Source organism: Fringilla coelebs (assembly GCF_963513975.1).
Source record: "Fringilla coelebs genome assembly, chromosome: 3".
Lineage (NCBI taxonomy): Eukaryota > Metazoa > Chordata > Aves > Passeriformes > Fringillidae > Fringilla > Fringilla coelebs.
In genome coordinates, this window is record NC_140030.1 from 71,227,599 (window position 1) to 71,253,763 (window position 26,165).

General features: G+C 39.0%; 1 protein-coding gene across 1 annotated transcript in view; it reads left to right on the forward strand.

Annotated features, from left to right (window-relative positions):
- Positions 1-26,165, forward strand: part of PCNX2 (pecanex 2) — a gene marked incomplete at its 3' end in the record, with an annotated part of 150,843 nt that overhangs the window by 38,333 nt on the left and 86,345 nt on the right. The window contains 6 exon segments of the mRNA XM_084203543.1: positions 950-1,103; positions 1,203-1,235; positions 7,886-8,057; positions 12,952-13,062; positions 13,637-13,728; positions 24,265-24,374. Of these exon segments, the coding sequence (XP_084059669.1) occupies positions 950-1,103; positions 1,203-1,235; positions 7,886-8,057; positions 12,952-13,062; positions 13,637-13,728; positions 24,265-24,374 (672 nt within the window).

Sequence of the window (26,165 nt, forward strand, 5' to 3'; positions counted from 1 at the left end):
TGTGAGTGCCAGGCTTGTAGACCAGTCTGTAATCTGACTCACAGATGTTACAGATCAATGATTTCTGATGAGAAAATCAGTAGTGGAAGGGTCCCAGGGTATTGTAAACCAAATACTCCAATGCTTAAAAAAAGAAAATGATTTATAGAATGGTATTCAGGTGAAGATTTTTTTGAGCTGCTGCATCTGTTCCAATTCAAGTTTATTTGTCTCTGCTTCTGTTGGTGGTGCTGTGCCATATGGGTTACCATGGGCTCTGCAGCAGAAATTTCAGATGATGGTTTTACCTGATGCAGAAATCGGGCTACATGTCAGGGAGCTTTAAGTCCAGGGCAGATATTTACTTATCTGTGGTGTCTTATCTCTATGTTTCAATTGCATGGAAATCTTTTCTGCTGATGAGCTCTTTTGTTACAGGCTGAATATTGACATCTTTTTTTATCTCAGTTTGTACGTTCTAACAGAATAGATAAAACAAATAAAACATCAGATGACAAATTTGGTCTTTCATCCAGTTCTTTGCTGTCAGGTGTATATTTTTCATTAATGGAATGCCTTATTTCCTCATTTAAAAGTGTTTGGGTATTTGATTTTATTTGTAGTTGTTCATGTGTTGGGGTTTTTTTGTTTTGTTTGTTTTTGCTTTTATAAGCATACACTTTTCTACACTCAAGTAATCTCCACTGTGGAATTCTTATTGGAAAATGAGCTGGGAAGGGATGTTAGACTTCAGTGCACATGGCTTTTTTTCCTGTAATGTTTTAGCTATCATTTTGGGTAAGGTTTTTGGCATGGGGATGAAATACTTTTGGATACAGAAATGTAGTTATGGGATCCAGTGAATTCTGATGGCTGCAGCACTCACAGCTCATACCAGCTACAAATGCACCTGCCTTGCTCTAATGAAACTATAAATGTTTTTACTTTTCTGACACTTTTATTCACATAGGACAGAAGATATAAAGGAAAATGTGTTTGCTGTCCTTCTAGTAGTTCTTGTTTCACTTCTTGGGTTCCTGACCCTGAACCAAGGCTTCTGTAAAGACATTTGGGTTCTGTTGTTCTGTCTCGTAATGGCCAGCTGCCAGTATTCTCTCCTCAAGGTAGGACTCAAGTTCATAGCCAATTGCTGAATTCTCTTCTATCTTCTACAAAGAAAAAATCCTGTAAGAAAACATCTTTTTTTTCTGTTTTGTTTTTAGAGTGTTCAGCCTGATCCTGCTTCGCCCATACATGTAAGTCTCAGTCAGTAAAACAAGTCTTTCTCTGTTGTGTCTTGTGTACTGTGAAACAGCTGGCTGTTCAGTGAAACCCAGGTATTAGCTGTTTGCTGTTCTAGCTGATTTATGAAAAAGAAAAATACATCTGTGATTTCAAGACTTTGTACTAGGTTTAATTATTTTTAAACTATTTGAATTCATCACTGCTATTAGAAAAGTGCTTTTTCTTTAAGTTAATATGTGCAGTAGGGAATTAATCTGGACTATCTTGTTGATGTTTGATCCTGTGACATTACACAAACCTTTTCTTTGCTTTCTTTAGAAAAGAGCAGAAGTTGCAGACTAGCAGCTCAGTCATTGCTCAGTTAGTTTTTTGGGGGGTTTTTTTGAGACTGGGGATTGATCTTTTTATTTTTTTAAATCTGCTACTGAAAAATTATTTATTAAAAGTATTATTAGCTCATGAAATGGCACAGATGTTTTCCCTTTGTTACAATATGGTCACAGTTTCTCTGCTTGTGCCCTGAAGAAATCACCAAATCTTTGGGTGAATACAAGATGTAAGGATCCTTGCTGATTGCTATAGGTTTTTTTATTGGATATGTCTAAGAAATTGAACTCTGATGGTGCCAACCATCTTGCAGAGAACCATTTCTTTACATAAGTCTGTCCTTGTTATAGGACTGTTCTAGAGGCATCACCCTACAACTTCAACCTTACCACTCCACCTATCATAAAGTCTCAGCATTTTTGATTTGTGTATCTTGGAAGACATTTCAGTGGCCATAATGCCTTTTCCTTTCTTTTACACTGGGTGCTAGTTGCTTATGTTTCTTATTTAGCTCTTTGAATATTTTTGAGGATGTCCTCTCTTCCCTCAAGTTTCAAAAATGGCATGTTGAAAACTTCAGGCCTGCTGGATCAGTTCCCTTTGGCAGGGAGCAATTATTTTTGTCAGTTTAGAGGCTAGAAGTACAGGCTGAACTTGAAATTAATGTTATTTATATATGTATACTGCCCACTTCACTAGCTGAATTTCAGAACATTTTCAGTTTCTTTTCCATGTCAATTATTAAGGGGTGAAGTCATGGTGGTTTTGATTATAATGCATTCATAGGAAATACCTGTCTGCATAAAAGGTAGAGAAAGGTAATAAACAGCAACTTACCCGTTGTAGGGTAGTATTTTCAATACATTAGAGAAATAGTCCAATATCAGTGAAAAGTTGGGGAATTTTGTGAGTAAAATAATATAATTTGTCAGTTCAACTGGCATCTTTCTAGATATAATAATGTAAGCTGGAATCAAGTAGTTTGCACTTAATCAGACATTAGTAATGTCTGATTTGTTTAAAGTGAGTGGCAAACAGTTTAATCAAAACTTCATTATGAACCTATCCAGCCCATATGTTTTATAGTATTAAACACAAGGTAGTATTTAAACAGAACTTTTTTTTTGGTGCAGAATCCAGGTCTGAATTTCAGGTTCTTACAGTACTATTGCGAGTTATTTGCTGTATTGTATTGTGTAAGTCATGCAGCACTGGAACAAAGTAACAATAGGTGTATTCCCATCTTCCTTTTCTTTCCTAAAACTTTATTTGGGATACTCTCTTGCAAACATTTTGGTGCACTATACAAACTCCAATAGAAATAAAATTTAGAAAGCTTTTCCACTAAGGGTTTTGAAGATGGAGATGTTATGCTAAAATAGAAGATTAGCGATTTCTACATTGTAACTTTTTAACACAACAGGTATTTGTAAAGGCTTGTTTGAGCTACTGAGCACCTCAGAAACAGGAGAATGAGTAGGCAAGAAGAAATAGCATGTACTGTTTTGTAATTCATGTGACTGCATTAAATTTGAAGACAATAATGTCTCTTGATGTTAATGTAAGGATGCAGAACAGCAGAGCAATTGAAGAATGATCAGTAACACACCCATGAATGAAAATGCAGGTGAGATTTTTTTTGAGTGTGAAGCAAACCATTATGAGCCTCAGGTCTGCACAGAGAATTAAGTTCTGTTCATGGATTGTGAGTAGCCACTAATGCCTTATGTTATCCACGGCTGCCAAGGAGGTTCCAGACTTCTTCCCTGTATCATGTGCAGAGGTTGTTTCTGTTTAATGTGATTTTGTCATCTCTAGCCTGTAGCATTTTGAAAGACTGCTTTAAAATAGCATCCAGTGAGTTCAGAAAACACAGTGCCTGGAGATTCCATAAGCTTTTGTTCCAAACTCCTCCTGAGTGTCGGTGTATTCACTCACTGCTGTTGAAGAAAGAGCTGGCATTTATTGTTGCTGCTGGTTTAGTACTGGTGCCTGCTACAAGATGTGAGTCTAATTTTCCTGTCAGATGGAGCTTTAGCCTTTCCAGTTCTGGTCCACTGGGAGCTGGTGGCCTTTAGCTGCTGTTTATACAGGGGTACGTGGTTCTGGGATGGTGAAATTTGGGAGCAGCCTCCTCACTGGAGTGGTGGAGAGAAGAAAATCAAGTCCATTCCAAAGTGTGTTATATTTTGCTGTTAGTGACCTGATACAAGCAACCTGCTGGCAACTGCAGGGTACTAAAATTGAGAGATCCAAGAGATCCTTGTCATGTGCACTCAAAGATTTTAGAAAAACCTCAGGCAAGGTTTTACATTTAGTAAATGGCTCTGTAGAAGCATCAGGAGAGCTTGCCTCTAAGCACCTCATGAGACACCTGTGTAGCTCAGGATCCAGCTTGGGCTTACAAAGGCATTGAAGCTTGAAAGATTGCAGTCATGCTCTTAACAAGATTTAGGGAATCTCTTGCATAAATTCATTGTCTCAGTCCTGTTATATCCCAAAGCAGATAGCTAACTCAGTTGTGTAGCTACCACAGGCAGTTTCTTAAATCCCATAAGGCACTTATAAAGTATTTCTAATTTGTCCCTGTAAGCTTTTCTGTAGAACTGAGCACATGCACATTTCTTTATATAAAAAAGCCTTCTGTCTTTCTCCTTTTACATGTGTGCACTCACAAACAAAAAAAAGCCCTATAGATCTTTCTAAAATTTTCCTATCAAAATGCTTTGCAGTCAAAACTACTGTTGTGGTAAATGGAAGTGTTTGTGAAATTATTCTTTGTTGAAAGTCTTAATGTTGTTTTAGAAATGTGAGATGCATCACTGCTGTGTTGGTAAGATGTGAATGTGTATCTCAAACATATTAATGAGAAACATGGACATGAAAAAAGTGACTTTTTTTAGCAGACTGTGGGAAGGGAAAAGCTTTCACTGACATTTTTATCAGTGAAAGAAAAAGAAATGACTGTTTAACATATGAGATGTAAAATATAAAAGGAATTCTGCTTTATTATTTAAATTTTTCTAAACAAGAATGCAGAGTGGAGTCATTTCACAAAGATTAAATAAGTTTTGCGTGTCAAAATCTGGTGAGCTTGCCTAGTAAAACAAATTGAACCTTAATATCTAAAATAGCTCGTTAAACAAGTTGTGCTGCCACACGCCCACTTTGGTGAGGGGCTGCCTAGCTTTGTCTGTCCATGGCAGGTACAGGAGGGCTTTGCTCCTATTTTTCTGTTTGTTTCTTTCTAAAACCTTAAAAAATTAAGTTGCATGTCTATTCCCTGGCTGTGACTTTTGGGAAGTGATCCTCTCTTTCCCAGAAGGTGCCCACTGTTGCCCTCAAACCAGTCCTGTCCCAAAAAATGCCCCTCCCATGAAGCATATAAATGACAGTGAAATACCACATTAATACTTGCAGCAGTTCCTCTTTCTTGAGTTGTGTTGCATGTTCCCCAGATGTGGGGACTGGAGTATTTGCTGTGCTCTAGGAAGCTCATTCAGCTTGAGCAGGAGCTGTGCAGATACTGCCCTTCTGAGTGCATTGCTGCTGCATTGCTTTGCTTCTGTTGATAAGATTCTAGAAAGATTTCAAGATTCTGTCTCATTACCCACCACCACCACCTGAAAAACAGGGAAGGTAGTATTTGTTCACATTTTGCAGCTTTCAGAAAACCTCTGGATTCTGCTTTTTTAATCTTAAGTGGCATTACTGTAGTTAGCATGGTAAGAGTGATTGAATTAGTCTGTTCTATTCTAAGAAGTGACCTAGAATGATCATCCAGTGGCACTGCCTGACCACTTCAGGGCTGGCCAAAAGTCAGAACAAGTTGTGAAGAGCATTGTCCAAATGCTTCCTCTAAACACTGACAGGCTTGGAGCATTGACCACCCCTCTAGGAAGCCTGTTCCTGTGTTTGACCACCTTTTCAAAAGAAATACTCCTGCTTAGAGCCATTCCCACATATCCTGTCACTGGATGGGACAGGAGACCAGCACCACCTGCTCCACTTCCTCAGGGACCTGTAGGGAGCAATGAAGCTGCTCCTCAGCCTTGTCCTTTCCAAACTACACAAGCCTGAAGTCCTTAACTGCTCCTTATAGGGCGTTCCTTCCATCCATTTCACCAGCTTTGTTGCTCTCCTCTGGATGCCTTTCAGGGACCTTCACATCCTTTTTAAATAGCGAGGCCCAAAACACACAGCACTCAAGGTGAGGCTACACAGTGCTGAGCACAGCAGGATAATCACCTCTTGAGCAGCTCATGTGGCTGTGTTTGATGCACTCCAGGTGCAGTTTTCCCTCTTGGCTGGTGGCACTCACAGTGGGCTCACACTGTACCTGCTGGTGAGCAGCACCCCCAGGCCCCTTTCTGCAGGGCTGCTTTCCAGCCATCATCTCACAATTTACACTTGTGCCCAGCATTACTTCATCCTAGGAGCAGGATCTAGCACTGCATCTCGTTAATCACTGCCCAATGTTCCAGTCTGTCTGGTTCCCTCTGCAAAGCTGCCTGACCCTCAACAGAGTCAGCAGCACCTCTGGGGTTGGTATCTTTGGCAAACTTGCTAAATGGTGCAAGAACTCAGCCCCGAGGAACTTCACTGCTGATGAGTCCAGGCCGATGGGGCCCCTTTTAGTGCAGCTCTTTGAGCTCTGCCTGCCCTTCAGCCAGCTCTTCACCTAGTGCACCATAAAATAATTTAGAAGTTAGAGTTAAATATGCACTGTAATCCTAATTGAGTGTGTCAGTGTTCTGCATGGAACTGCAAGGTGTGTGGAGTTAAACCTCTGGCCTTGTAGTGGTCAACTCTCTCTTACCCAGCTGCCTTCAAATAATCACCTTGCAAGGATAAAACTGGCTTCCATAGGTCAAGAGGTAAGACAAGAATGTAACAGGATGTAATCACCATAAAACAGCCTTGACTGAATGTCAGCATATAAAACATTAAGCAATTGTTTAGGTGCATATTTATTGGTCTCTTTTCCTAAGGTACAGCTCACATTTACATAAATAAACTGAAGTTTAAAAAAGGCCAGAAAGTAATAGCTTAAATAATTTTTCTTTTTTAAAGTTGTGTCTTTATAATTCTCCACGGATTGTTTTGTGGACTTGTGTCCTATTAAAAAAAACAAAAACAAAACAGCAGTTGTAAAACTGAAATTGATTAAAGAGCCAGGATTTATGTCCCTGACTTGATTCATATTTCATGGATGTGAGGCACGATGTAAGCCCACCAGTTCCCTGTAATCTGCCACCTTGTTAACTGATTGATCCCAAAAGAGAGTGCAGATCAGTTAATAGCAATCTAACATGCAAGCTTGGCTGGCAGCCAAACAAACTCAGCCACGGTTTCAAGTCAGTAAGTAGACTCAAAAAAAGACATGATCTTTTATTATACTCACTTAAATTATGTTTTTCAAATAAGAACAGCTGCAAGGCAGCTTTAAGTGAGGCAAACTTGGATTCTTGTCACTTTGATTCTGGCTTTTCACACTCTAGGAAACTTTTGACTCATCAGTGTTTAAAATGTCTTAGTTACCCTTAAGCTTGCTACCAGGAGAGCTATTAAGGTTCTTCTTAGGTGTCTGTTATGTTCCCTGGCCTGCAGCCCCACAAAAGTGTTTTGTAGGATTAGTGGAAATCAATTGTGTGAGAGATTTGTATGAAAGACATCAGATGAAATTCCTTCCACATCCTGCTTCCTTTGGATCGTAATTTCAAAGTGCTTCATGAGAAGCAGACCAGAAACTGCTGATGAGTGTCACCCCTTTCAGAAGACATGCTGATTTGCTGTCAAGTGGTTCAAAGAAACAAAAAAATTAAATTCATGAAGAAAAATCCATCTCAATGCCTCACACTGTACCAGGGATATGCTCTATTATAGTTTTTATTCCCAGGAGTCAATTAAAAATTAAATTAATTTTAAATTTCATAAAGTAAAAAAAAAAAGTCAAGCCACCTGAAGCAGATGTTCATTGAAATAAATGAAATACAGAGAGAAATTCTTTTTCTACTGAGAAGAAAGATGCAGACAGATTGAGGTTCCTTTCTCCACAGAAAATGACGACTCCTGGAATTAGTTGGTTTTGAAAGGTCCAGAAGGGTAGGTTTTCAAAAGCATAAATGGTTGCTGGAGTCAGTATTAACTGCTCCTTGTGTATTTTGAAAGTCTCCTCTGGAGAAGATGAAATACCTTGTCACATTTCTATTACTAATTATTATTATAAGTCATTAAAATATTTTGTTTGACCCGTCACCATCTCTCCAAGTTAATGCAGTGCACGCAGTACAAGAATGATTATAAAAGTGTAACTTTTTGCTTTTTCTTCCAGGGACACAATAAAATCATAATCTACAGCAGACCTGTATATTTTTGTATATTGTGTGGCCTTATTTTGCTGCTAGATGCTGGATCTAAAGACACAAATCCTCCTGTTTATACAATGTATGGCCTGAAGCTCTTCTCACCCAGGTCTCTCCAGTCAGCCAGAGACCATGTAATAGGTGAGTCAATATTTTTCCTAGGACTGCAAAAAGGAGTTAAGTGTGAGTCTGTGTTTTCCCATGATGACAATCAAATGCAAGTTATGAGGCACAACCTGAAATCAAATTGATAGAAACATTTGGAATGACTTAAGATGGGGTAGGGGCAGCTGGCAACCTTCCCTCATGTAAAGGGAGTTCTTAATGAACTGAGGCTCACAGAAATGTCTCCATAGAAAACTAAAAGTCGCTGATGTTATTAGCAAAAATCATAATCTGTGAAATGCAGTTCATCTGTGTAATGGCTTGTCTGTGTGGAGCAGTGACTGCAGAATAACTTGAGTTTTAAATTTAATGCCTGGAAGCTAATCCATGCCAGTTCCTCAGATGGACATCAATCTTCTGATCACAAAGAAAGTGCTTTATCTTGGTTTAGTTTAATCATACTGTCCATATGACCAGTTTAGTGTGGAGCAGCCCCTCTGCAGTAGCTCTTGCAGACTGTTTCCTTCTAGAATCACGTTCTGAGATTGCTGAGGATATTCAAATACTGCCCCACTCCAAGACAGGTGTGGTGATCCCTTGGCACTGATTTGGAGTGACCTCAGCTGACATTACCCTAGTCTGTCAAGACACTTCTTCCTGTTGCATGCCAGACTTACAGTCTATAACTGAGATGTTACACCAGCCACAGATACAATTGCTGGACTGGACTCCCATGAATAGTGCAACACTGTTAAGGTACAAAGTAGGAAATGTGAGGTTTACTGTAAAAGTTGTGAAAATTTCCCAGAAAGCTGTGTTGTAGTGTACCGAGGATGGTCTGTTGGTTTGTGGATTTAGAACCAGGAGAACCTACTGTAGCAGAAGAAAACCATTTCTTTGATAGATAGTGTGTGACCGTCGAGGTCTTTGATCACCCGTGACTGTTGTTGCTTTTTGCCATGTTCAGGTCAGACTTACTGCCTGAAAGGCATGCTATTTTAGGAAAACCTCCTGGTCCTTAACAAGGGTATTATGGCTCCCAGTCATTCTCACCAGAAACAGGGGAATGTGGAGAGCTGCATGCATCTCTCTAATTTTAATTAGCTTCTTTCATTACTTTCGTTTGGTCTCATTTAAGTTTCTCCTTACATCTTATTTTCTCTGTCTGTCAAAGGTGAGCAGTAAAAATGCTGATAAATAATTCAACAAGAATTCTAGATGACACTTGGGATAGTGATAAATGAAAAACTATAGCAACCAGCATAAGAAAACAAAGTGTGGTTATAAATGTGTTAATTTTGGCTGGTCTCAAAAGAGATGGCAGAGCATATTCTTGAAGCAGGAGGGGGTGAGGGAGAGAGGAAATACAGGCTCATCTCCCCAGCTGGCATGTGCTAAATGAGAAAGAGAGAAGAAACCCTTCCCCTTTGCTTGTCCCTGTTCTTGGTTTGCCACGGTGTCTTGATTCAAGTGATGTTTGGTGCTGTGCTTTGGCTATTCCTTGCTTTGTCTCTATGGGATCCCTAACTTCTGGCTACTGTGAATCCTTGCAATTGTTCACAGTGCACTGACCTCTGTAAGCCATGGCAATCTGGCATCCTGTGGCATCTTGCTGCACTTTTAGTGTACTCTCTTAGGTAATGAAGGTATAGAAGTATTTTGTTCGAGCTATAAAATAATGAGGGAAGCTGGTGACTCCAAATACCAATAAAGTCTTACTGCTGTCTTGTAGTTCTGCCTATTTGCTAGGTATTTTTTATATTTTTTTATTGGTCTGCCATCATAAGGTGACTCTTTAGTTTAAATGTTAATCAGAATTTTTTTTTGTGGTATTTGGAGTTAATATGTTTGCAAATCAAAGAACTTTTGACTCTGTGTTGTAAGTACCAAGGAAAAGTCTTTTATTTCAGGTACTTGTTATGGTAGAAAGCAAAAGCCATGTAAATCACAGAATGTTCCAAAGAGCTAGTGTGATGCTGCATATCATACACTGATAAAAGTCTTGAAGCAAGGTCATAAAAGAAATAATTGCAGATTTGTTAGATGTGTAACCTAATTACTTATGAAACATGGTTTGTAACACGTTCATTTATTTTCAATCTACTTATGGTCTGATTCTGTTTTATTTTAAATTGGTGATGATTCTGCTATTGATTTATATTTCTATTAGTTGGAGGTTCATTACTTTAATTCTGACTGTGGTTTTCATCTTGAATTCCTTGTTTCAGTTAACTTTTTTGCTAGATTAACATATGAAGTGCGAGTAAGGGCACAGACAACCAACCTCAGTCGCTGGGACCTGCAGGTGTGATTAGTGACAAAAGTAGTTTTGCATTTTATATATGATAGTTCTTGTGATGAAACCATTTAAACATTCAACAGGTTAAATGAAACTGTTTCACAGACAGTTTGTCTGAAGACTTAAGAATCAGGAGGTGGCACTTTTTTTTTGATAGTGAGTCCCCTGCCTGCTCTTTTTAACAGTGACTGAGCTTCTGTCAAGGGAAGAAAGCTGGTGGAAGTTATGCTCTCTCATATTCAAGAGTGGGAGAACAAAAAGACTATTTCTCACTGAAATAATGCCTTTTATTTTCCTTGTGAAAAAAACACGTTTTACTACTCAGATATATAATTTTTTAATGATCTTTTTTTCTAAATGTCTAAAATGTTTGCAATGTGATGTTGCTGTTCTACATTGCTCCAAAGACACAAATTTTCCAAAGTCATAATTAGTGTTTCCCTCTCAGTCATTATTTCCTTCATTCTCATTATGTGATATGTGCTTGTTTAGAGGAAAACTGCAGTGTTAAATGCAGCAGCTTGCACGATGATCTCTTAGTGGTCCAGCTTTTAAAGGGGTTGTGAGTCTCTATGAAAATGTGTGTTGCTTAAAGAAATTCTTTCTGGAATTCATAATGCAATTTCGAAGGATTAATCAGTTACTTTTATTGTCTGCTTCCCACAAGGGGATCTGCTGCTTCTAACTGTTTATTTTCCTGTTCAGTGTGCTCCTTGGTGCAAGATGAGATAAACTAAGCTGCCTTAAATAAAGAAGTTGCTAGGTTGTTCAAGGTATTAATAGAGAGTGGATGAGGTGAGGACAGTTTTATAGTCAACTAACTTTTACCCTCCTTGTTTACATTTGTCTCTATATATCTTGGTGTACTGTCAACTCTTTAATCTCATCCTTCCTTCCTTATTCCACTTTTTCTGAGATTGCTACAGCAGAGGCAATCATTTGGGCTGTAAGTCTGTAGTCTAAGATGAGTTCTGGCAGTTCTGCAGGTCCTTTGCCCAAGGAGCAATATCTCCTGAGAGTTTCAGCAGTGTGGTTTTGGGTCCACGTGGCCTGCTGAGCAGTTTTCTGTTGTGCCATTGCCTGTCTTCAAGAGTGGTCCTTGCTTGGCTTGGCGTGACTTGGTGGAATATCTAAAAATGCACAGTGTAATAGAGGAAGAAGAATTTAATATTGGCTTTTTAATGTAAAACACTGAGTAGAGAGCATTTCCTCATTTTCTTGCATAGGAATGATTTGTGCCAGTAGTGGGAAGTAGTGTTGAAAGTGCATTGTGAATCCAAGTATACTTAAGTGAGTGCTGTCTGTGTCTTGAGCATGTCTGTTTTTCTCCTGTGTGGGGTTTTCTCAGCAAGATTTACAGTATTAGGTAGCAGCAGTGGAGATAAAAGCTGTCATATCAAACTCGGTGTGTTGTTTCCTTTTAGCGCAAGATGCCTTAGTAAGATGAGCTGGCAGATGTGAAATTAGCATTCAGCAAAGAACACAAATCCTATTGTTTTCCTCTCAAAAATCTGACTGGGGGAGTGGGGAATAAGTTGTACTAGTGATTTGTTTAATTTGCTGTTTATGAGAATGAATAGGAGGAAACTGCAGTCTTCCTAGGATCTGAAGTGACAGAGACATGCTTGTTTTCAAGGAAGAGTGGCTGACACACTCTCTGCCATGCAGAGCAATGTGGCACTAGTATAAGGAAGCAGTAAGAATATGATTAACAGTATGATAAATGTTGATAAATGTGATTATGTGTGTGTATCCTGGACCGTTTACACTGGTGTCAAGTGTGTGTTTAGATGCTTTGCTAGACAGCATTGCTTGGCATTTTCTATGGTGGAGCTGAGAGGGGATGCTTGGGGAGGAGGACTGCTGGAAGTAAACAGGACTTAAGACTAGCAGCATGATTACCTGAATTATGACTCCTGCTTTTCCTTGCCATTCAAAGTAGCATTAAAATCAGCATTTCTATTCAGAAAGAGAGTATGTAAAGCTATAAGACTGGGTTTTACCCTTGAGTTTCTTTCCCATTTTTAATGTTCTTTCACTACTGTGAAGTTAAAGTCCATTCTGCTGGAAGCAGGTGGAATATTGTGGGGAAGCTTCACTATAGGTTTTTCCCACTTTTAGGGGCTGCTATAAGTGTCTGCTCTTGATTGCTGGGAGCAGGAGGATATTGTGATAGCCAAGATATTTCAGATCTTAGCCATTGATTAATTCTTTTTTTGCTTATATTGAATTGTTGTAGCTGTTCTTGAACTATCTCACATTCAAGGAAGAAGTTCCAAAGGCTGCAAATTAGAATTTCTCTACTTTGAAAGGAACAAATATAAGCTGGAAAGTATTTGAGAATCAGTAAGGAGGTTGTGCAATGCTATTTTTTCTGCCACTGTTTTTATCCAAAATCAATCTTAAGGTTAACTCTGAGTTTTAGTTTCTTATGTGTAAAATTGCATTACTTGTTTTGAATACATGAGGAGGAAAGTGTGATCATTGCTGGTAAGGTTAAGGTATGCTCACTTGAATAATCTTCAGAATTTATTGCAACAATTTCTTATTCTGCTGTCATGCATATTTCTATTTTTTCCATACATTGGATGTGTGGCTGTGTTCTAAATTACTTTTTTTTTTTCCCCTTAGTGTTTTTATATTGCTTTCCTGCAATTTCTCTTCTTGGACTTTTCCCTCAAATCAATACCTTCTGCATATATCTTTTGGAACAAATAGATATGTTGCTTTTTGGTGGTTCTGGTAAGTAGCCATCTGCCATCTTTCTGGGCTTACAACCTCAAATTAGAATATATTATTGCATGTTACATAGCACAGTGCATTTTAAAGCTCAAACAGCTAATACTATTCATCTACCAGAGAGGTGAGTACTTATGAGCCCCACTTGATTAGATTTCTTTTTGCTTTTGAAAAGTTGTATACAAGTTTTTAAAACTATAGGTTGCAAATTATGGTTGATATCAAAGAGCTCTTTCCTGCCATATGTGATGTGAATCTTTACTATATTAGTAAAAAAGAAAACCTTTAACTTTCTTTTTCTGTTAACATCTAGGAAAAAAAGTTTGCAATTCCACAGAAAGGCATATTGACAAGAAACTTGATGTGTGATAAATTTTTTGTGTTATTTCAGTCAGAGATTAAAGAAGGCCCTTGAGAGATGAAGCATTGAGATTTTTTTATTGGTAGTGGGGTTTTTTTTGTTTTTCATTATAGCTTAAGTAGCTGGGAAGACTGAGATGCAGCTACACTGTCATCTTAGTTTGGGTCAGAAATAAAGCTCCTCTTTCTTCCCACTTACCACATGTCTCCATTTCAGCTGCTGCTGGGTTCGTGTCTGCATTGTACAGCATTTCCCGAAGCTTTGTTGTTCTGATTGTCCTATATGCCTTCTGCTTCAGTGCAGTGAAGGTAAGCCAGAAAAACAGCCCTGGAACAATTCAAAATTTCAAGCTGGAAATTGATGTAATTTAGGGAGACTCGCATAGTTTGGTCCTACATTGTCATTGCTTACCAAAATAAGCTTTGCAAGCCATGCTTCAGCTTCTGCACGTTAGTTGCACTGAAATAGACCAAAACTGTAGCAGAAATTCTTAAGTAAATGTGTCTCTAATACCTGTGATTATTTGCCTCTTAGATGTATCAGTATGAAATGATCCACGGAATTTTCTCTGCAAACAAAAACAGCAGCCTTGACTTAAAAAGCTGCAGTCTCTGTCGAGCTGCATAGCCAGGCCAAATTTGCTCATAATTCCCAGTAAGGTTTTTGCTGTTGCATCATGACATATGCCTAAGAACTTAAATATTGAGCAGCCAGTGGACCATCTAAGTAAGTTATGTGTCTGCATCCACAGGGAAATGCAATTTAGGAATTTGATTCTAGCCAGATGACTGGTTTTTGCCACTTTTTTCCCTAATATCTCACAATTGTTACACTAGGGATGTTGGAGAGCGTGCTTATAATTTGGTGTCTCTGAATTTGTCAAGTCCTTTCCTAATTGTGGTGGTCCTCTCTGAGTCCACAGCTTTGTGCCAGCAAATTCTAGACGTTCACTGTGCTCTGTGCAAAGCAATGCTGTCCTTCATTGGTTTGAAGCTGATATGCTAAATTCACCAGGTCTTCCTGATGCCTAGTATTGTAGGATTTGTGGAAAACCTGGTCTGCATTCTTTTCATCTGCTGCCTTTACAGGTTTGCAGGCATCAGATATATGTCCCTCAGCCATCTCTTTAAACTGAAGAGTCCCAGCCTTTCTCATGTCTCCCTGTAAAGCAGCTGCTTTTTCAGAGGTAGCTAAGTAACTCGCCCTACTCTGTGCCTTCCCGTGCTCTGCTGTTAACTTAGATGTGGAGAGTCAGTTGTGTATAGTGCTCAGGAAGCAGGTGTGCCACAGCTTTCTATGCTGGCACAGGACTGGTTCCCTTACCAGTGGTGCCCAGTTTGGGGCAATATTCAATATAAAGCATTTCTAAAATTATTATTTTTTTTAATTTTAATGTGTAGTGCCTATGTCCTCTGCATGGAACACTTAAAAAATGGCAATGAAATTTTGTCTGCCCTCAAGTCAGCTGTAAAATTCCCAGTGAACACAGCAAGACCAGAATTTTGTGTTAGACTTGTAAGAAAATGTATCCTGTAAGGGGACAGCCTTTTGGCAGCGTTTCATGGAGAGCTGGATGCTGTCAGTGTCCATGCAGGGATGCAGCAGGATGTGCTGTGGTTGACAGGCTGCCCTGGACATCTTGTGGGCCCATGTCAGAGGAAGCTTTGTGGCGGCACATGCACAGCACACACAGAGAACCCAATATGAGGTTCTGCAGCTGCCAGGGTCCTATCATGTCAGCACCCAGGCTGGCAATTTACACAGATGAGAGGGGTAGTCAGGTCTTCCTTTAAGGGAATTCTTTTAGGAACATCAGCATTTCTATAGTGGCTTTCAAAATTTTTTCACTTGAAATTTTCAATAGGAGCCTTAAATCAAAGAAGGATAATTATAATGCCTTAATGATTACCTGCAGATGATCAGAGCTGGCTGTGTGTTCTTGACCACTCCCAACAGTGAGGTAAAATGTGTTAAACGCATTTGGCAGCTTGAGTCCTTACAAAAAAAAAATACAGCAACTCAGCTGCTGTGTTAAGACACTTGAAATTAAATGTCTTTGAACGTGTGGTGTACTCCCAGGGAATCTCCTGTCACCTGGCTCACCCACTTTGTCAGTTGTGTTGGTTAGAGCTGATCCAGCTGTGTAATTGATGTTACAAAGTTTAACTGTTGCTTGTGCAGTTTCCTGCAAAAGTAGCCAGTCCCCATACTGCTGTTTTATGGCCGTGTTAACGATTCGGAAACTGGCAGCTGCGATGGAGAAGGAGGCTCTTCTTAAGGATGGACAGAGAGAGAAAATAGGAAACTGGGATGAGAAACAATGATAAAAATGAAAGGAGCTACATGAAAGGCTGGAGTTAAACTACTGTTAAACAGGCTAATACCTGGGAAATTATTTTGTTTTTCTTTTTTTGTTTTTCTTTTTTCTTCCTAAGATTAGCAGATGGTGATTCACTAGTTGAGGGTAGGGAAGTTGTGTTATGGATACTTCAAAAATGTTTTTTGTAAACAGTGGGGGGAAAAAAGCCACTTAAAATAGTCTACATACTCTTTTCTCAGCATAATACTTTAAATTACAGCATGCAGGTGGCTTTGTAGATAAGCAATCTCCTTGTGGATTAGGCTTCAAACTGCTTAGAAATATGCTTTTAATGCTACCCTGAAGCTGAATGCTGTAAAAGATTTACAAGATATCTGTTGTAAATTACTAATATTAAGTTCAGACTTTCTGTTCACACAGAAGTTAGAGTTAATTTGAATTTTAATGGCACTGTTCCAGTAAAGGCACTTCTGAGAAGGTTAATTTAAAGCATGTAAAGATGATTCCTCTTGCCTCAGCTCATAATCTCAGTCTACTGGGGTGCTTGAAATTTCATACATTTTTTTCTTCTTGCACTTGTCTTAAACCTCCTTGTTCTTCAGTCAGGTTCAGAGATTTCTATTTTGAGCTGATTTCTGTAATGTTGCAAGAGGATGATTATTTGGTTGATGGAGGAAGAGTAGGAATGGGCTTAATCTGATCCTGAATAGGACCAGAAAGGTAGTCTAATACCCCTGTAAGTAACTCAAGCCATTTTGATAAGTAGTGAGCACCAATTTATGATCTGAGTCAAATGAAGATTTTAACTTTTGGTGTGCTAGAAATTTTAAAGTTTAACTCAAAACTGAGCAAATGCTGTAGTATGTTTCACTGTGGTGTTTGCACAACAGTGGTAACATGGTTTTCTTTAAGCTAGAAGTAACGTCTCTTCCATACTTGCATTTCATAGCTGTTTTGTTTTTTTTTATTCTTATTTTACTCTGTTCATTTTGATCAGTTTGCCAAAACCAATAGAACAAAATTTTCAATATTTATGGAGGTCAAAAAAAACCCCACCATTATCAAAAATTTTCAGGGCAGGGAAACATGATAGATTCTATCTGGCAGAGGACTTCTGGGTTGCAAAGCATGTTGTTTTGGCTGAAATGTAGCATCCTCAAATGTCAGCTCTATTTATTGGCAGAACATCTTATAGCTCAGCAGGTGTAACCACCAGAGTTTTATTTCCTGAAATAAATTGCAGAGGAGAATGGATCTCTAAGTGATTTTGTGCTATTTACTGGTGAACAATTGCTCACATCAAATGCCCAGTCTGAAGAACATTCCAGTGGTGTCAGGCTTGATTCTCTCCTTCCTTAAGTGGTTCTTGTGTTCTAGTTATATTCTTGCAGGGTGAAATAGTCTAACCCGCTTTTTCTGTATACATTAATTGTTCTGAAAGGAAATATATTACTCCTGAAGAAGTTATTTGGAAGAATAATTAATTTACCCTATTAGTTTCCTTTTTTATTAAAATAAAATCAATTTTTGTTTTACAATTAACCTGTGTTCTTAAGTGAGTTTTTCTTGTTCTTTTTTAGAGCATAAGTTATATATGCATACAATAGTTTGATTAAATTGTGCTCAGATTTTGAAATTCATTTTGAATAGCAAATTCACAGTAATTAGTTGTTTGTTCTAGAACTTCAGTTTTAGAAAATTAGGAAGTAGGAATTGCTTTGGGGTATGTCCACAGAACAGTGTAAGTACTCAAGGTACCTTTCAGCATGTGAATATAAGCTCTGAAAACTGAGACTAACAGGCCTGTGCTGAAGTCCTGTGCCTTGTCCAGACTGATTTTGCTGTTGAATTATGTTGTACAAGACCAACGGAGAGCCTGTATGAAAAAGCCGCTGTGGTATAGACGTATCATTTAACATAAGTTTAACTTACCAGCTTAACTTAATAATTCTCATGGATTTTCATTCAGGTAAGTTGCCTGAGGAAAATTATTATACAGTATTCTCAGTTGAGAGTTCATCCTGTGACCTGCAGACAATGTTTGGCATGTCCGACAGGTTCACCTGGCCCTGTCACTCTTTCTGAGTGACCTTGCAGTGCCTTTGCCATCACATGACCAGAAATATTCCTCTCTCCTGGCTAAAATGCACATAGCACCTGAAAGAGGATGGACAGATCTGTAGTCTTGTGTGAAATGTGAGGGCGTGGGTTGGGTCAGGTGTCAGGCTGCTGTCATGTCCCATCACAGACCTTGATCAGAAGCATACAACGTGTTCTGGGGAGTGGCTCCACACTGCTCACCTGGCAGACCTGGGGTGCTTTTTATGTGACCAAATGTGCACTTTCACACAACTAAAATAACTGACAGACTGTCACCAGGGCAGGCACAAACTCTTTGCATGATGTTGATACCTGTGTGTGCTGTGTGACTTGGACACTTGGAGGAGAAAAAAGAACCTGTTCTTCAGAGGTGACTGGAAAGCAAACAGGTCCCAGCTGCTGTGGCCAGGCAATGGCTCCCTTCTTCATAGTGCTCCTGAGCAGCTTTGCCCTTGTGTGATATTGGTGTGGAGGGGCTCTGGGTCTGCAGCTTGTCAGGACCTCCTCTCATGGTGCTACTGCTGCGATGATCAGTTTTCATTTTCTGTAAAGCTGTCACATAAAAAAGAAACCCAAAATTGTTCACAGTAGGAATACAGAGTAATGCATCTGAAATTAGAACAGATAATTTCTCCATAAAAACCATGAGCACAAAATAGCTGGTCTCTCTCTGTGTATTGGAGGCCTTGAGGACTGATGGGCAGGACACTATTTATCGCTGCTGTCAGTGAAAGCAGCGTGTTGTGAGTGGAACAGGTTTATAAGTCTGTCTGCCCTGGCTGGTGCAGAAGTTGTTCCCTGTGGTGCTGATGTGAAGTCACATGGATAGATTTCTGTTGTGCTATCCCAGTGATGCAGAGGTGACTTGGTTACAGCTTTGAGGTGCTGTAGAGCATCTCCTCATAAACCTTACCCACGGCACATTTGTATTGCGAGTGATAGGACACCAGCTGCTTATCCATCCTTGCATATAGCAATACTGCAAACCTGGTTTCAGGTGAGGTACATATCTTAGATTCTGAAGTGCAAAAACCTGAGTTTCTCCTGCTTGCTTTGAAATTTCTTTATCTCCCAGACCTCTGTTTAATGATATCATAACTCCTTATCCAGTTCTTTCCAGGTCCTCTATGAACTTTCATTTACTTTTGTGTAATACAAAGCTCTAAATCCTAAGCATGGTTTTATCAGCTCTTTTGTTCATTCCTTGGATTCTTACATCCAATAGCAGCAATTTTTCAGCTTACTACTTTTTTTAAGCTCTTGAGTAACTGAGCTTAGTTTAACATTACCTGAGTTCACTTCAGCCAGGCTTTATTTTGATCTCATCTTCAATCCTGTAATCTTGAACAGAAATTGGCAGCTCTAATAGCTACCTTAGCTTTGATATACAAAAGGGTTTTCTCTTTTTCTGGGAGGAAGTGTTTTTATTTTTCAGATATTACATCCATCACAGATTGGTGACATGGGAATTTCTGTGCCATCTTTTTCACTTGACTAGAATTTCATGATGTACTGATTTTTGTCTCCTGCTCCATCTGTTTTGTGGTCTGTGCCCAAATACTTGAGAGATGTTTTAAAAAAAGTCAGGTATGCCCTATTACTTTTTTTACAAATATTTGGTCTGGAATTTAGCCATCCTGATATCAGTCTGTAGCATTCCAATGTTCCAGGGTTTTGCCATAGGGCAGAAGAGCACATCCCTGAATGTTTCTGGAATCAGTCAGTCCTTGTCTTCTGCCTTCTGTTCATATCAGTTAGTTTGGATTTGAAATGTATCCAGAACCAGTTAAGTACTTGTCATCCGGATAATTTTATTTTCTTTTCTTTTTCTTTTTTTTTTTTTTTTTTTTTTTTTTTGTATGGAACTTGCAGTTTGTCTTAATCAGCCTGGAAAAAAAAATCAGATTTTTGGACTTTGGTCAGATAAATGAAACGGATATGAATGTATTCATATGTGGCACACCAGCTTTTTGCAGCTCAGTGTAAATGTATATTTTTGAAATAAAAGTTAGATAGTTTCCGTTACCTCATACCTGAAGAAAGTATTTTCTGGTGGCTTATTTATTGTTTCAATTGACAGTTACTAAAAATCCTGTGTGGATTTTAAACTGTTCTCAGCTCACATTGATGTAGTTTGGTTTGTTAAAAGAGTTTTGAAACTCATTAATCAGAATAGCAGTTCTCCTTGCTTCCCATCTTCAGTGATGCAGTCTTCATCTGTGTACTAATAATTTTAAAATATTTGTTTTAGGGGTTTATGGTGGGAAGGAGTTGCAAGAATACATCTCCTTCAATCTGCTAAGATTGCCCAAATAAATTTCTAGACAGCAGTGAATGGACTCATGTGTATAGACAGAATTCCTGTAAATGTAAGTGACCGAATTAGAAGTATAATATTATTGGACGGCTTTATTTCTGCTGCATAGAATACTTTCAGTCCTTTTGGAGGTTTTGGAGGTTTTTTTTTTTTTTCTAATTTAGAAACCCTGTAGGTTCAAGCAAGAGCTGTTAGGGGTGTTAATTTTGGAGAGTATTCCTAGATACCATGCCTTTCAGTAAGTGACGTTTGCAGCCATAGTCAAGTCTTGCACTGTAGACATAACTTCAATAGTTATGGTTTTAGTTCTCTGTGTACAATAACTTATTTTCCATATAGAAAAAAGGAATTATGCCTGTAGAATCTGGCATGGCCCAGGGTTGCTCTCACTGTCTGTCACTGTACAGGGATGTAGAAATCTGCACTTTCTTTAGGATAAACTCACCATTATGTGAACCATGAGTATCCATGCTTCCTTCCTGAGGCTGCTGCTCATTTTGCTTTTTAGCCAAGGCATCCCAGTCACAGACTGGGATCTGTTGTGTAAGGTTCTGTGTGTGGACACACATGGACACCCCTGCATCAGTCCAGTCCTTATGGATTTTAAATTTTAGAAATGAAAATACAGTCCAAGATAGCAGCAATTGCAGAGAAAGAGGGCCAATGTTACTTGGAGTGGGCAGTGATACCTGTATTCTGGTAACTTATCACGTGTCATGTTATGGAGATCATCTGGGAAAGTAATGCTTTGTTTTCCATGGATGATGGGAAGATAAGGCTGGTGGGCATCTCTTCCTAGAACTTGTCTTAATTCTGTGTAACATGAGGCTCAGTAATTTACATATTTTGGTTGTTAGTGTTTACTGAAAAGTGGTAATATGGCGTTAAGCTTATAGTTAGCCTTGTAGAGAGCAAGTTCTTACTATTTTCCCATATTTTGGGAGGTGAAGAGGGTTCCCTTTTACGATCTCTTTCAGAAAGTCAGTGTTTTAGATCTTCAGAAATAATAGGGTGGTAGTATTTGTTTCCATCTTTACCATCACACGTGTGGAATAGTTGGCCCTTCCCACTTATTGCTTGATATGTGAGCAAAGGCACAGATCCCTGATGAAGCAGCAGTGTGGGGGTAAGGAGGAAGAGCCAAGAAAGTTTGATTGAATTGCACCAGGGGCTGCGTGACTTTTAACGGTCCATTCCAACCCAAGCCATTCTCTGACTCTCTAAATAGTGATGAAATCATAAGAGTGGAAAACCAGGTGTGTGAAGACCAAGTGGAGTTTGTGTTTAAAAACCCAGCCACTATGCCAATGCCTTCACCTTCAGTAATGCAGTCACTGCAGCAATCTGCAAAGTTACTGTTGAGTTGAGATGAATACTCTGGAATAAAAAAAAAAAAAGAACAGAAAAAGTAACAAGAATTTCTACTTAGCATACTTGGTTCTCTGTTCAGAGCACTTTTTGTCTCTGGAGTAGAACATTTGATTTATTTGACCATATCTTTGAAAGATAAGTGTGTTACACACAGGTTTTTTAGGAGAAGAAAGAAGTAAAAAGGGTAAATAATGTAGGACAGAAAACTACTAGCACTACTTTTTAAAAATACATTTGCCTTCCCACCTCTAGCAGTGCTAAAAGGCTCATAAGTTCAAAGACACCTTTATCTCCCCTTCTAGTGGATTGTTTTGGGATTAGGCAATTCTGTGGTTGGAATGGAACACCCCACTCCCACCACTGGTCTGTTGTAACTCACGGCTTTCATCCTTAACCCTGTAAGTCTGTTTCACTTGTTTTAAAAATGACTATGTGAGTGTCTGCATCGAAGCCAAAACCCTATATGAAGGGACTACGTGTCACCTCAACCCCATGAGGTAAACTGGGAAGTGAAAGTCCCTGTCTCATATGACAGATAATACCAGCTTCCAAGAGTAAAACCTGTCAGTCCTGTTTTTCCACTGCGAAGAATCATTGTTCAATTATCAACTATATCATTTGTTTTTCATTTTTTTTAACTTTAAAGCTACTAGGCATCATTTGTGGGGGAGGAAAATGACAAAATGGAAGAGGGTATGTCATACTGATACTGGAGAAATGACACCTTTGTTCAGTCTCATCTTTTCTACAGCATTGTGTAGCATTATTCTAGAAAATCCTGTTCTCTAGGCACATAGTGAATATTGATGCCTGTCCTACCTGCTTTCCTGGCTCCATGATGTCTGAGTTTTGAGGGGACAATGACAGTTTGGAAATGGAGCACAGACCAGACAAATGCAGAAGCTATATGTAATATGCAGAAAATATGGAAATAGAATTTCTGAGACATTAATGTGGGGATGCAGCTGTGTACAGCTTTATAGTAGAAAAAGGGTGGAATGATTTTTCAAACTGACTTCTGATAAATTTGAGTATCAGGAATATTGCTAAACTCTTGATAGTATTTTGCTTTCAAAAGAAGTTGCAGAGTAAAGGGGCAGTCATGCACTAGAAGCTGCTGGGAGGATCTGTACACAGTTGTGTTGCCCTGAAAATGCAGAGGATGTTTGGATAGACTGTGATTCAGCCTATTTTCAGAATGTTTTGGCTTCAGTTAATTTTATTCAGTGTTTTGAAGACTATGAATTGAATGTGACAGGGCACTAAGCATGGGAAAAGCTAACTGAAAATGTATTTGGCCCCAAAACTGGGAACAGTGAAATGAAGAGTAAAGTTTAAATCGTAAAATAAATGGTGCTGGATTCTTTCAGTAATAGCATGTGAATCTCTCTTTTGTTTGTAATTACTGTTTTGGGTAGGATTGTTTGATAGAAGCAGGCTCTTCTGTCTTTTATCTTTGTGATTTTCAGTAGTATGATGAGGGGAAAATGATTCTTGGAATTGAAATTTCACTTTTTTGGTACTACTCTTAGGATAACAAGGAATTTCAGAGTGAAATTGCAGAATTCCATGCTGCAATGGGTTAGATGTTTGACAGTTAAAATTAGTATGTCTTAGGTATTCATGGCATCTGAAAGAAATAGAGTGTTTCCTAACATGCTGAGAAAGCATGCATATAACTGACAAAAAAAGGCTAAGAAACCTACTTCATCCTGTGAAAACATTGGTGCTGTATTAACTTTAAAGTTTTCAAAGCAAGAGATAGCCGTGAAGAAGTCTTGTTGGCACTAGCCTGAAGTTTCACAGATCCTGCAAGCATTGCTTCTCAAAACCTGTTCAGAAAGTGCTCTGATGCCAGGATTTGGTGAGTTTACATTTGGTTGATCAGGTAGAAGTTATCTGGAGGCAAGGAATACAATTAGTAAGTGAAATGTCTATGGATTTGTTCCATGTTTCTTTGTCCTTCATAGACAAAATTTGTTTTCTTCACAAATAGAACTCACAAGTATGTCTTAGGATCCCTAATTTGTACCTGAGGATAATCGCAGATAATCTTGATAAGTGTTCCTTAAGCTTTATATTCTTTCTCTTACTCTTTCTAGCCAGCTTTAGCTGTTAGAGTCACCTGGAGAGAGTTTCTCATCTCAGTTCTATCCAAAGTGTGCTGGCGGGTATGCCAATTGTCTGTCTCTTGTTTCCCTCCTCAGGGATGGCACACATGGTGGCAATGCTCTCCCTCTCTGCTGTGTTAGCATCCAGACAGGGCCTGGGTGGAATGCACAAGGCAGCAGAAAGATGTCTGAAAGGAACCCCAGTGCCTGATCTACATGATATTGTCATTTGTTCCCTGCAGTCTGGCTACAGGTCAACTAACAGTGTATCAATTTAGCAAGTAGAGAAATGCGCTGCAGTTGATTTCACTCAGATCTCATTTTAATGAGAATTTTCCTCTAACGTTTCATTGAAGAGGAAAGAAAACCTGCCTTTCATGTGGTTTTCTAGCTAATTGCTGGTTATAAGGGAGTTGTGCAATATGACCACAAAACATGCCTTTAATTGCAAGATTTTTTCACAGGAATAAACTTTGATATGAAAAAAGATTTCCAGTCTGTGGTAGATGGTGTACAAATGAAGATGTTGTGCATGTAACATTGCATGTATGATGGATGGCTTAACCTACTTATTTTGGCTTTTTAAGTTCTGCATTCCTAACTTTGCTTTCTGTCATCCTCTCAGGAACCCTGGGATGCACAGCACATTCCAGCACTGTTCTCTGCTTTCTGTGGTCTGCTAGTTGCACTTTCTTATCACCTCAGCAGACAAAGCAGCGACCCATCTGTGCTGATGTAAGTTTCCTGTAAATATTTTTTTGCTGATTACTCTTTACAGCACACAGCCAGAGTAATGCCTGGGTTTCAGAACCACAGGGTTTGCTTCCTGAAAGTACTGTGGTGAAGTGAAATTCCTCACCATGTCTGCATGGTTGGTATCAGTCCTGTATATGAATGAAGTGCTGCAGTCAGATCACCAGCAGGGCTGGTGTTCTTTAAGCAGCACTATCCAAAATCTCTGAAGCAGATTTTTCCCCTCTAGGAAGTTGTGTGCTTGCCAGGTTGGAAGACAGTGATTTAGTTGAGGGTGGTTCAGGCAACTGGAGTTGCAGAATGTGCATTGGTTAGTGCTGGGACCAGTAGAAGGAACATTTAATGTGCTGGGAAGGTGGCTGAATTCCAGCTCTTGCTGAGGATTACTTCAGTAGGCTGTGTCTCTCAGTTTGAGGTTCCATCCTTCCTTTTGTTCTCTGACACAGTCTGCTAGAGGTAACTGAGGAGAGGAAGTGTATGCTAAGAGCTCACACTGCTAACAAGGGAGATTAAGGGGAGAAGTCCCAACATTGTGATCTGCGTGTTGAGGTGATGTGTGAGAGAGAGACCCAATAGATCCATAGCTCAGGGGCAGCAAATGTGAATTTCCCAGTGAGGAAACTGTGATATATGGCTGTTACAGAGGGGCTGTGGGGGTCAGCAAGCAGCTGGGCAATTACATCTATGGCTGTGGGGCTAAACAAGCAAGTGGGGTTTGTGCTGCCAGTATCACCATGCCATTTGGAATTCTGCTTCACAGACAGCTCAGTTTTGTCCTAGGAGAGTGCAGAGGGCCTGTGAGAAGTTCTCTCACAGAGAATTCTCTCCTTTGATTCATGAGGTGAGGCTCAAGGCTCATTATGTACAATTCTGCAATGCAGAAGAGAGAAGGGGGAAGTAGAGAGCTTTTTAGACCGTTCAAGATTCTATTTTAGTAGAGAAACTTGGAAAAAGCAGAACAACACTGATGAGGAAGGAAAAGATATAGAGCACTAGTAAGAAATTGTCATCCCAGTAAATCTTATTGAAGAGTCAAGAAATTCTTTACTGCCCAAAAAATTCAGGGAATCTGACATTTATACATTGCTAGGTTCTGATGTGGTAAAGCAGCAAGAACTGTCTTGCCATGAACTTTATCCACAGCCTACTGAGTGTGACACAGATGTCAGGCAGACCTTGATCCAGGTTTGTGTGGATGGTGTGTAGTTTTTTGGACATTACAGTATGGAAATTATGTATGGAAGGAAGTAAAGCAATGTATTAGGGAGAGTTCTTAGCCTTGGAGTAAAATATACGCAGGTAAATTGCAAATCAGCATGAAATTATGAGTTCTTTCAATTTTGAAGTAATTTAAATGTATCCTTTTCTCCTACTTCCCAGAAAGGACACACCAGTTCATGAACATCTTTAATAAAGCCGAAACTTGTCTTCCTTGGAACTTTTAAGGAAGTAATCTTAAAGCATTAAATGCATTTTAACTTGTAAATCTAGCTAGCAATTTCATAACATTTGCAATGAAACCTTCAGCAACTGAAATGGTTCCTAAAAATCTAAAAATTAAGAATACCTGTGCAACAACATCAAATGTTTATTGTGCAATTGTAAAAATGCATCATCCTTAAAAAAAGAAATTGAAGATTTTTTTCTCTAAACAGCTCTGAACTTCTCTTAAATAAGTTAAGGAGATTGGGAAAAGTAGTTAAGGTATGGCCTATGGCATAAAATTCAAGATGGATGAGGAGGTAGCACATAAATCTCAAAGAGAGAATTAAT